This window comes from Papio anubis, chromosome 12 (genome assembly GCF_008728515.1).
Source record: "Papio anubis isolate 15944 chromosome 12, Panubis1.0, whole genome shotgun sequence".
NCBI lineage: Eukaryota > Metazoa > Chordata > Mammalia > Primates > Cercopithecidae > Papio > Papio anubis.
Window position 1 is genome coordinate 93,088,596 of NC_044987.1, and position 12,979 is coordinate 93,101,574.

At 36.8% G+C, this 12,979-nt stretch overlaps 1 protein-coding gene across 3 annotated transcripts in view; it reads right to left on the reverse strand.

Annotated features, from left to right (window-relative positions):
• The window catches only part of FBXO3 (F-box protein 3), a 33,809-nt gene that overhangs the window by 19,394 nt on the left and 1,436 nt on the right, over positions 1–12,979 (reverse strand). For all 3 annotated transcript variants that reach the window (XM_003910055.4, XM_017948499.2, XM_009186333.3), the window contains exons 2-3: positions 10,639–10,728; positions 8,773–8,936 (exon numbers count right to left, since the gene is read on the reverse strand). In XM_003910055.4, the coding sequence (XP_003910104.1) occupies positions 8,773–8,936; positions 10,639–10,728 (254 nt within the window). The remainder of the gene's footprint in view (positions 1–8,772; positions 8,937–10,638; positions 10,729–12,979) is intronic.

Consider the following 12,979-nt stretch of genomic DNA (forward strand, 5'->3'; position numbering starts at 1 on the left):
CACATGGGAGGACATGGCAGAAAGGTCTATGATACAAGCACTGGAATCCCAGAGGGAGAGGAAAAGCAGAATTAGGCAGAAGCAGTATTTGGAGATAACAGCAGAGAATTTTCCAAAATGGATGAAAATGTCAAACTATGATTCAGAAGCACCATAAACCCTATGGAGAAAAATTACAAACAAAATAGTTATCTAGATGCATCTTGGAAAACTGCTAAAATCAAAGACAAAGAGAAAATTTAAAAGCAGTGTGGGGGATAAGGTGAGTGTACAATTACCTTCAAAAGAAAAACAGTGATTGACAGCTAAATTATCTACAGAAACAATAGAGGTTAGCTGGACTCAGTGGCTCATGCATGTAATCCCAGCACTTTGGGAGGCTGGGGTGGGAGGATGGCTTGAGGCCAGGAGTTCGAGACCAGCCTGGGCAACATAGCAAGACCCCCCCATCTATTAAAAAAAAAAAACTTAAAAATTAGCCAGGGATGGTGTCACACCTGTAGTCCCAGCTACTCGGGAGACTGAGCTGGGAGGACTGCTTGAGCCCAGGAGTTGGAGGCTGCAATGGGCTATGATTGTGCCACTGCACTCCAGCCTGGGCAACAAAGCAAGACCCTGTCTTTAAAAAGAAAATAAACAATAGAAGTCAGGAGAATGATACCTTCAAAGTGATGAAGAAAAATCACTGCTGACCAAAACCCTATAACCAGTGAATATATCTTCAGCAATGAAGATGAAATAAATACATGTTTAGACAAACAAAAGAAAAATTCAGTAGCAGCAGTCAGTGAAAAGAAATACCAAAAGGAATTCTTCAGGTGGAAGGAAAGTGATCCCAGATGGAAGCATGAAGACATAGGAAGGGATAAAGGGCAACCAGAAAAGGTAAATATGAAGGTTAGTCTAAAAGAATATTGAATATGTAAAATAAGAATGTTTTCAGGGAAACTAAATATGTTAAAAATCAAAATCACAAAAACTATAAATCAAAAGGCAGGAGGGAGGTGATTGGAGTTAATGCATTATAAAGTTGTTTCATTGTCCAGGAAGTGGAAAAAATACTAATTTACATTAGACTTTAATAAGTCAAAGATGCAATGTTTTAATCTCTAATATAATCACTAAAAAAAGAAAGGAGAAGGGAATGGAATGAAACATAATTAAGAAGATTGCAAAAAAGGAACAGTGAACAGGTGGGACAAATAGAAAAACAAACAGAAACATGGTATATCTCAACTCAAACACATTAGTAAATCTATTAAATATGAATAGATGAAATAATCTAATGAAAAGACAAACTGACAGACCAGATAAAAAACAAAAAATTATATACAAGAGACACATCTTAAAGTAAATACAGAAAACAAAGCTAGAGTAGCTCTACTAAAATCACATGAAATGAGACTTTAAGGCAAACAACTTTATGAGAGCTAATGGAGGACTTTCTGTAATAACAAAAAGGTTAAATTCACTACACAGATGTTCCAATTCTAATTTTATGTACCTAATAAGAGCTTTAAAATATATTTTTAAATGACAACTAAAATGGGGAAAAGATATATCTACAATCACAGTGGCTGTAGTTTTCTCCTGCCTGTAATATTAGCAGCTTAAAGCACTTATTATTTCACAGTTTCTGTAGGTCAGGAGGCTAGATATGACTCAACTGGATCCTCTGCTCAGGCTCTACAAGGCTGAAATTATGGCATCAACTGGGGCTGCTATCTCATCTTATGCATCGTATGCTTAGGATCCTCTTCCAAGCTCACTGATTGTTGGCAGAATTCAATTCCTCAGGACTGAGGCCCTCAGCTCCTGGAGGTCACCCACCATTTTCTACCATGTGGCCCTCTCCATAATATGCCAGTTTGCTTATTCAAAGTCAATAGGAGAGGCACATTGAATCTGACTTCTGGAAGGGCCCAATCCCTTTTAAGGGCTCATCTGATTAAGTGGGGCCCAGTCAGGATAATTTGCTTTTTGATTAATAATTAACTCAAATTCAACTAATTTGGGAACTTAATTACATATGCAAAATCCCTTCACCTTTTCAAATAATATGACCTAATGGAAGAAAATCAGTTATTTTCATAGTACCACCTACACTCAAGGAGAGATCATTATACCAGGCATGTACACCAGTGGGTGGGAATTTGGGGACTATCTCAGAATTCTGCCTACCACAGCAACAGATTTTATCATACTTCTCTCATTAACTAACAGAACAGGTAGACAAAATAAACAAGATTAACAAATGTTACCTAATTATATATACAGTATTGAACTCCATAATGGCAGAAAATACATTATTTTTAAGTATACACAAAACATTTACCAAAATAGACCATATACTAGACCACAGAATAAGTTGTAACAAATTTTAAATGACTGAACTCACATAAAGTGTATCCTGTGATCACAGTGGAATTAAATTATAAATTATATTTAAAAGATTACTTTAAAAGTCCAAAATATTTAGAAATTAAGTAATACACTTCTATATCATTCATGGGTTAAAGAAGAAATCAAAGAAATCAGAAAATACTTTGAACTGCATGGTAATGAAAATACAATGTATTAAAACTTATGGGACAAACTAATGTGCTCAGTGGGAAATTTAGAGCTCTAAATTCATTTGAAAAAATAAGAAAGCCTGAAAATCTATGATCTAAGCAATGATCCCAAGTCAAGAAAGAAAAAAAATCACAGTAAATTCAAAGAGAAGACATCAAAGAAATTAATGAAATAAAAAACAAACATACAGTAAAGGACTGACAAAGGCAAAAGCCAGCTCTTTGAAAAGATTAATAAAATTAATTCACCCCATCTAGCAAGACTGATGAAGAAAAACAGCAAAAGTATAAATAATTAATATTAGAAATGGAAAAAGTGATAGCACCACAGATCCAACAAGCATTAAAAAGATAAGAGGATATTATGAAAAACTCTATGTCAACAGATTTGAAAATAGATGAAGTGGACAATTTCCTAGAAAACAACTTATCAAAATTGACATAAGAATAAACAGAAAATCAAAATGCTCCTATATCTAATAAAGGAATTGAATCCATAATTTAAAACTTTCCTACAATGAAAACTCCAGAATTGAATGGCTTCACTGGTGCATTCTACTAATCATTTAAGCAAAAAATAAGACCAAGCTTACATAAACTCTTCCAGGGAACAGAAAAAGAGGCAACACTTCCCGACTCGTTTTATAAGGCCAGCATCATCTTGATACCAACACCTGACAAGAACATTGCAAGAAAGGAAAATTACAGGCCAAACTCTCATGAACACAGATGTAAAAATCCCAATAAAATACTAGCAGATCATATCCAGTACATATAAAAAAGATAATATATTACAATCAAAGTAGGATTATTCCAGGAATACAGAGTGGTTTAGCATTCAGAAAAGCGATTAATGCATTTCACTGCATTAACAAAATAAGGAGAAAAATCATGAGAATCATAAGGCAGACAAGGCATTTGATAGAAATTCAATTATCCATTTAAAAAACAAAAACAAAAACCCTCTTCCCCAACTAGGATCAGAGGGACTATCTTCAATCTGATAAAGAATATCTACCAAAAAAACCCTACAGCAAACATCTTATTTAAAGGTGAAATGCTGAAAGCTTTCCCTCTGCAATCAGAAAGATAAGGATGCCCGCTATCCCATCATTACTCTTCTCCAACACTGTACTGAAGGCCCTCGCCAGTGCAATAAGGCAAGAAAAAGAAATACATGATATACGAGGCTTGGAAAGATAGAAATACAACTGTCATTATTCTACATCTTAGGGAAATGTGAATGAAAACCACCATTACACACCTGCCAAAAAGGTTAAAATAAAACGAATGATAACATTAAAGTGCTGGTAAGAATGTAAACTGCTAGAACTACTTTCAAAACTAAACACCATCTTTTGAAGTTTAATATAAGCAACTCTATAACCCAGCAAACCCAATGCCAGATATTTACCCAGTAGAAATATACTCATATAGACATCAACAATGTATATAAAAATTTACAGCATTATTTGTAATAGCCAGAAATAAAAATAACCCAAATATCCATTAACAGTAGAAGGAATAGTCTACTCAGATAATGGAGTACTATACTGCAGCCAAAATTAACAAACTCTGTTACACTCAAAAAGATTGAATCTCACAAAGTGAAATAATCCATACAAAATACTTATTCATACAACTTACATAAAGTTCAAAAAAGAAAACTACTCAACAGCATAAACAATCAGAATAATGGTTGCCTCTGTGAAAGAGGGAAGAAATATGAGGAGGGCTTCTAGGAACAGATAATATTCTACTTCTTGATCTGGAGGGTGTTAGAATGGACAGGTTTACCTTGTGATAATTCAATGAGTTGTGCACTTACAATTTGTTCCTATTTCTGTATGCTAGTTAAAACCATTAGTGACAGCATGTACCCCTGGACATAAAGTGATGAGAGGGGCACTTCACATCTGCAGTTATCTAAAAAAGAAAATAACTCCAGCTCCAGTCTAATCATCAGTAAAATATCAAGATGAAGCTGATTTGAGCAACTGCAGTTGCTTTTGCACTAACCTAATACAAAATACCTGATAAGTACTCTCTCAAAAATGTCAAGGGGCTGGGTGTGGTGGCTGGTTCACATCTGTAATCTCAGCACTCTGGGAGGCCCACAGGGGCAGATCACTTGTGGTCAAGAGTTCAAGACCAGCCTGGCCAACATGGTGAAACCCTGTGTCTACTAAAAATACAAAAATTAGCCAGGTGTGGTGGTTTGTGCCTATAGTCCCAGCTACTTGGGAGGTGGAGGCAGGAGAATTGCTTGAACCTGGGAGGCAGAGGATGCAGTGAGCCAAGATCATGCCACTGTACTCCATCCTGGGCGACTGTCTCAAAAAACAAACAAACAAAAAAAAACTGTCAAGGTCATAAAAGACAAAGAAACTGCCACGGATCAGAGTACACTAAGGAGACATGACAACTAAATGCAATGTGGTATTCTGGACTGGATCCTGGAACAGAAAAAGGATAATAATGGAAAATCTGGTGAAATTCAAGTGAAGTCTGGAGTTTAGTTAATAGTAATGTGCCAATGAAGATGTTTTAGTTTCATAAATGTCCCACAGTGGGATACATAAGGGTAAAGGGTGAGGGGTGTATAGAACTCTCTGAACTCTCTTTGCAACTTTTCTGTAAATCTCAAATTACTCCAAAATAAAAAGTTCATTAAAAAAAGAGAAATTTTAGTATAAAAGAAACAAAGCTGAATGGAACCTGAACTATGAGATGAGGAAAGAAACTAATATTTGTACGGTATATGCCACATGTTAGACACTTAACATGTAACATTAAGAAACTAAGAATTTCTTGAAGAAGAGAAAGAGACAAAAATAAACATGGCAAAAAGAAAACTAAAAGGAAATATATGTTTACAATACAGTAAAATCAAGGTTGAAAGAGGTATCCAACTATAATAGAATTTGGGAGGCAGAAAGACCACAGTTAATCTTTGCTCTACTACTTTGACATAGTTTGTATATTTGTCCCCTCCCAAATCTCATGTTGAACTGTAATCCCCAATATTGGAGGGGGGCCTGGTGGGAGGTGATTGGATCATGGGGGTGGATTTTTTCTCATCAGTGGTTTAGCATCCTTCCCTTGGTGCTGTCCTCAAGACAGTGAGTGACTTCTCATGAGATCTGGCTGTTTAAAAGTGTGCCGTACTTCCTTCTCTCCCTATTGATCTTGCTTTTGCCATGTGACACGCCTGCTCATGCTTTGCTTTCCTGGTGAGTAAAAGCTCCCTGAGGCCTTCCCAGAAGCAGATGCTGCCATGCTTCCTGTATAGCCTGCAGAATCGTAAACCAATTAAACCTCGTCTTATAAATTACCCAGATTCAGACATTTCTTTATAGTAATGCAAAAATGGACTGATACATACTGACTGCATGATTTCTGGCAAGCTATTTCACCTCTTTAATCCTGTTTCTTCATTCTCAAAGGGGGATAATACCACCTACCTTAGAGAATTATAGTGAGGATTAAATAAGACTTCACGTTTAATAAAGTGCTTTATTCGCACTCAGCAAATATTTATTTACTTTCTTTTCCCCTTAACCTACTCATAGAAGGAAATAGTGAAAAAGTTACTAGGAGCCAAGAAGCCTAGATTAGAGTTGTATCTTGATCACTAGTTTGATACCTTGCATGAGTCACTTAAACTCTCTGGGTATGTTTCTTCAACTTACCAGCATAAACCAGGACGGGCACATTAATAGCCCACACTCCAAATCCTGGCCTGCTGCCTCCTTGTAGGAATAAAGTTTTATTGGAATACAGCAACACTCATTTGTTTATGAATCATCTTTGGCTGCTTTCCCACAACAGCTGAGCTGAAGAGTTGTGACAGAGACCATGTGTCCCACAAAGCCTAAAATTTTACCGTCTGGTCCTTTAAAGAAAAAGTTTGCCAACCCCTGGTCTAAACAGTCTCTAAGGTGCCTTCCAACTCTAAAATTTTAAGCCAAAACTTAAGGTAAATATGAGATATGAAGATATGTGATAACAATATATCTTAATTTCAAGACGCTCCAAAAAAATTTCCCCAAGGCCAATGCCTATTTGCTTTCTGATTTTCCTTTTTATCTGCAACCTCTGTAACCTTGCGATGGAATCAAGACTGTGGCAGCTGAGGTGAGCAGCAAGTTTCCTGACTTGGTTCTAAAATTCATAAGCCTAGGGTTCTAAGAACCCCCAGCACTGCAGACATCAAAGAGCCTTTATCCTATTCCAACTCATGGAAAAGCCCCAGAGAACTGGCACCATGGAGTAAAACAGGAGCTGTCAAGGAATTATCTGACAACCTCACCTCCAACTGCTAGGTAGTACAGGGAGCCTGGAAATACCAAAATTCATGCACCAAAAAAAAAAAAAAAAAAAAAAGAAAGAAAAAGAAAAGAAAAATCAGCAGCAGCAGCTGTTACATATCCTTAGTTTTATCTTCTTGATAGCTCTGAGCCTAAGAGCAGAACCATATACCGTATCATGTTCCAAACCTCCTAATATTTAAACTAGCTCTTCTAGTCCAATCCACATTCCAAACATAATGGGATAGGTCCTGTCTCCCTTCAGTCAATGTTAAGACCATAGCTCTGGAGTCAGCTCTGTATCCAAATCCTGGTTTTTGCCTTTTCCTTTGTGATGGTTAAACAACCTAGTTTTTTTGTTTGTTTGTTTTGTTTTTGTTTTTGTTTTTGAGACAGAGTCTCGCTCTGTCACCCAGGCTGGAGTGCAGTGGCACGATCTCAGCTCACTGCAAGCTTTGCCTCCAGGGTTCACGCCATTCTCCTGCCTCAGCCTCCCGAGTAGCTGGGACTATAGGTGCCCACCACCACGCCTGGCTAATTTTTTTGTAATTTTAGTAGAGACGAGGTTTCACTGTGTTAGCCAGGATGGTCTCCATCTCCTGACTGCCCGCCTCGGCCTCCCAAAGTACTGGGATTACAGGCGTGAGCCACCGTGCCCGGCCACAACTCACTTAGTTTTTTATGCCTTAGGTAATCCACCTATAAAATGAGAATAGTAATTATTTATCCCATAGGACTTTTGCAATTAAATGGAGTAATACTCAAGAAATACTTAGCCAGTGCCTAGCTTTGTGTTTAATTAATAATAGCTACTGTAAGCCCTTTCCTTATCATCACCAAATACCTATTTTCAGATTTACTTTCCTCTTGAAATATTCAACCCTACATACCAAGTAAATAGTATTATTCTTTTTTCTAAGAAAAGGTACTTTTCTTAATCAAGGGTACTTTTCTTCAAAGCTCGACTCTTTCTGCCAAATCATTCTTTCTTCTACCTTCTAGCAATTCAGTTTCAAGCACCTGGTCATGCAACTGTGATTTGCATGAAAGTAATATTTGCATGGGAAATTAGAGAGGAAACACAAAATGCAAAAGGAATACTGTTTCAAAAGAGTCTTTAGTTCTAAAGGGAAGAAAATATTTGAGAAGAACTGATTCCAACTTTAGCTCAGCGAAACTGAACATGTATACAATGCCTTTCAGTACAGAAATCTGAAAAAAACTGGGAGGGTAAAGCAGGTAAGTGGCAATCTATCTACAATCTGTCTATTTTCATGATTGTTAATTAAATCAAATTAATGGAAATAGCTTAATATTTCTTGCCAAAATTGGACAATAATGGTATAATAGAAAGAGCATATTCTGGAGTTGAACAGACCTCAGTTCAGATCTTAGTTCTACTATTTTGTAAATGTCAAACTAAGGATAAAAGTTTTCCTTACTCTACTAGGCTGCTCTTACACAGGTAAAGACCAAGGGTCTTTCTGAATATTAGACTATCAAACAAACATTTACTTGTACTGAAAATAGGAAAGAGTGTTGATACAGTAGTCAAAATTTCACAATTAAAAAAAAAATCTTTTAAAAGAAATCACCATAATTACTCTCACACAATCTTAGCATGACTACTTTCTTAATAGAAAACAAATATAAGGATAAAAGTTCAGCTTTCCCTTCTGATAAATAACCATGTGGGTCCCAAGGCTGAGAAAAAACAGCGTAAGCACTAGAGTGAAGGTCCTACTTCCATGGCCAAATATGAACAGTAAATCACAGACAAGGTTGGATTAACACAGTTGTGTAGATGACAGAGATTCAAAGTTATTTAAACTAACCTATTTATACTAATAGTAATGAAAATGGGGAAAGGGACCCTGCATTCCCAGTACCTTTCAGAGATAAAACCATCCGAGGACACCTGGGCTCCAAATATTTCTTGAGATCATCCCAGGCCTTTTTAATAGCAGCATAATGGTCAATGTATCTTCCTACATCAGAGTAAGTATCTATGAAGAGAGATTTCCAACACTGATTCTTCTGTGTTTTCTCTTCCCTAAATAGATGAAAAACATGAGACTTAAAATCTTTTAAAATAATATTAGCATTTATTTTAGATACCTACAACATAAAGGAATGTGTACTTTTCCTTTTCATTATATTTTAGCCACAAATGAAGATCAGATAGCAAAAAGTGATATATACATTTAAAATTTTAACAAAAGTTACTGCTGGCATGGTGGATTGTTAGGCACTCATTTTCTCATTTTCTTTCTAGTTATTTTTTTCAGTTTTCTAATCTTTAATAAAATATGAATAGTAGTAACGTATAAATTTCAACTTACTCTTAAAAATATACCAATTATAAAATTTTAAAGGCATCATGTATTCTGTTTTAGAGAATACTTAGAATCTTGTGATATAATAATATTAATCTAACACATATCTATACTGAATTAGTTGAGAATCATAGAACATGAAATTAATTATATGATTCAATATTCCTATTTGGTAAAATTCCCTAAGCATTTATTGAGTGTCCACTTAGCCACTGAGGATATAAAAAAATTAGGCACATTTTTTGCCTTCAAAAAAGGTAGAGTCTAACTAGTGAGAAAGAATGAAGTATAAAATTAAGAATCAGAAGTGATAGAGGGTAAGGCAGCCACAGAGGGCCTTAAGGTAACATACTAACGAGCTTGGTAAGAAAGGCTTGGTAAGCCTTTGTGATGAATGTAGAAGGAGGGAGAGAAGTGGGGAGAGAGAGACACACACAACTAGGATGATTCCTAATTCTGATTTGGATGCCTGAGTGGATGATGCTGCTATGAAGACTGGCAATGCTGAAGGATAGGTTTAGGAATGGGGAAAAAAACAATTCAAGGTGGGTTTTTTTTGCAGTGGTAGGAGAGGGAAAGGGAGCATCTTTTTATTAATCTAAATAATATACACATAGATTATTAAAACTAAAAGGTACCAAAGAACTTACGATGAAAAACTATTCTCCTGTTTTAAGTCCAACTCCTCAAAGGAAATCTTAGGTGTTTCTAGAAGTTACCTCTATAGTTCTAAATGTTTATGCCTCTAGTTGTTGATTTATCAACTTCACATGTATCTACTGATACCCCAAAGGGAAACATGGGAAGATCTAGCAATACTTAAACTTCCCCTTACCTGTTCTTTTTCCTCCCAGTGTTTGATAGCTCTGTTATTAATTTTCAGTTCTGTCGAAAGCTTGCAGCTTTAAATAATATGAACTCTGCTTCTTACTTCACCAACCTTAGTCACTACCTGACTCCACTCAATCTAAGAAAAGATATTAGCATTCCTACTCATTTCTTCCACCTTTCTCAACTCCCACTTTCTGTCATCTGCACTTTGATTCTGTCAAATTTGTTAACATTTACTGAATCCAGTTAATAAATGTGGGACAGCCAATAGAAAGGTCCAGCAGACAGCTCTGCAAACAACTCCAGAGCTCAGTAGGGAAGTCAGGGAGGGAGATTCAGGTTTGGGAGTTAGGAGCATGCAGATAGTCACTATAAATGGCAACAATGCATGCAGTAGAGTTCAGAGAGGGAGAGCAGAAGTGGGCTAAGGACAGAACCTTGGCGAATACCAACATTTACTAGCAGGCACGAGAAGAACCACCAAAGGAGATAAAGAGACAAGGGTTAGAGAGGAGAATCAGGACAGACTAGTGTTATGGAAGAAACCAAGGGCCAGTTTTCAGAAGTACATATTCCCCGAATACTCACTCAGATATCAGCCAGTATTTTTTGCAATGTCTTCTCCAGAGCGGATCATGACTTGATAGTTGGCTAAGTCTTCGACTGACATAGCAACAGCTGGCAGTAACCAGATTCACCGATAGTATTAAAAAAAGAAAGAAAACAATTTTAAAATAAAGATTAAAATATTAATTGTTAAGTTTTGTTTTATGCCTTTTGTTTCTCTTATTTTTCACTGATTACCCTTACAATTACAAAACCATTTTCTAAAACATGTTTAACATGTTAAGTAGTATAATTGCCTTGCTAGTAGTGAAACTGAGTTTACAAATAAACCCTGAAACATCTACAATCGTAATTTTTCACAAAAATATCTACAAACCATATATACCATTGGAGTTCATCTCTAATCAAGGAGTTGTCCTATGCTTATTGTCAGGACAATACTCACTTCTACATATAGGAAGAAAGTTATTTAGTCATAAAAGGACTTGGGTTTTTTTCCCCAAGATCTGTAAGATATATGCTACTAAATACACAGATCTTTTGTTTTTTAAAATTTTTTACTTAAAGGAAAAAAGTACTGCCACCAAAACCACTTTTTCATTAAAGCAACTACTGGAAAGTCCACCTATAGAGGGTGCCTGAATCATAACAGATCTGATTCAATAATCATGGCTCTACAAGTTATCGGCTGCCACAAAACATGGAATGTTAGAAGCAGATAACTTTCTTATCATATAAAGATTTCTAACACAACAGTGTTGCAATCCTGTAAATTCCACCCTACATAATTAATTTGTAAAAAGAATGAATCTAAGATTAGGACTCAGTTATATTAACAGAAAGTAGGTATTCAAAGATCTCACTTGGGCAGTAGCTAATCAACAGAATCTTAAATTACATCAGGTTTGTCAAGACCATGACTACGGTGTGTTAAAAACCAATCTATAGTAAACAAAATTGCCTTTGTTTGATTTTCAGATTTTACAGAAACATCATCTTCATCCTTTTCTGCCAAGTTCAGGAGATGCCCAAATTAATTTCTGTAAACATAGGAATCCCTTCAGTTTTGTGCATTCAGTTTCCATACCCTCTTCTTGATTCCTCTCCCTCCACTGCCCTAGGAGCTAAACAACATAAAAGAATCTGGAATAAGTGTGAAAGATGAATTCAATGCACATCAAGATTGAAAACTACTGTTCTAGAGATTCTGATCCAGTTGGTTTAGACTGAGATCTGTACCTCAGGCATCTATATGTTTAAAAAGTGCCACAGGCCATTCTCATGCACAGGTCATTCTGATGCACAGTGTGGCACTTATTCACTCCATTTCAGAATAAATCACTCTGCAATGGACAGGGTATCGGATTATCTCAATTCAAACGATGCAGCTGATGCTACATGATTCCAGTGTACTAATCCAATCCAACCCAGTTCAGTTCAGCAAATACATACCCAAAACTTCAGAGCTTATCACTAGACTAGACCCTTGACAAAACTGGGCTGTGTGGTGCAGGAAAAAAGCTGCAAAACACTGGACACTTTTCTGTAGATAAAATTCAAATGGTATTCAACTCAATTTATTTCCACAGACATTTACAGAGGGATCATGTCACTTCTGTTTAAAATTGTGATTACTACCTAAGGCATTTAAAGGAAAATTTTACCTCCTCACCGTGGTTCCCAAGGTCCTGCATGATCTCACCACCCTCATCTGATCACTGTCTGTGAGTCATTCCCTACCTCCAGCAACGCCAGCCTTCTGTATCTTCCACCAGGCCATGCTGTTGAACAGTACCATTCAGCAGTCCCGTCAACCTCTGAACATACTTTTCCCCTGCCAGAACTGCATATGCCCTGCTTCATATATGGCAGCTCCTTCCAATTTGATCACCTCTCCCTTCCTATTTCTTAACAGAGCAATCTATTTCCTTCACTGCACTAAGCACCTCTTGCAATTATGGCCTGCCCACTGGACTGTAAGCTCTATAAAAGCTGCCTTATCTGCGTTGTCCACTACTGTACCCTCAACACTCAACAGACTGGCACATAGCAGGCCCTCGAAAAAAAAAAAATCTTTGAATACGAAGGTAAGCAAGGCAGTCCTTACAATCAAGAAGCACGCCATCTACCTGACATTGCAAATCAATTCTGCAGGAAGAAGGTAGAGAGGGCATCTTCTCCACCTTGCCAGGTTGAGAAGAAGTAGGCAAGGCATTCCAGGCAAGGTCGAGAGCTTGAGCCACAGGCAAAAAAAAGAAAAAAGAAAGTGCAAGTGTGTTGTGTGCTGGCAGAGGCCTGATTTGGCTAGAAGGGATGGTGCAAATGTGATAGTGGAGGAGAAATAAGTCCTGGAGGACCTCAG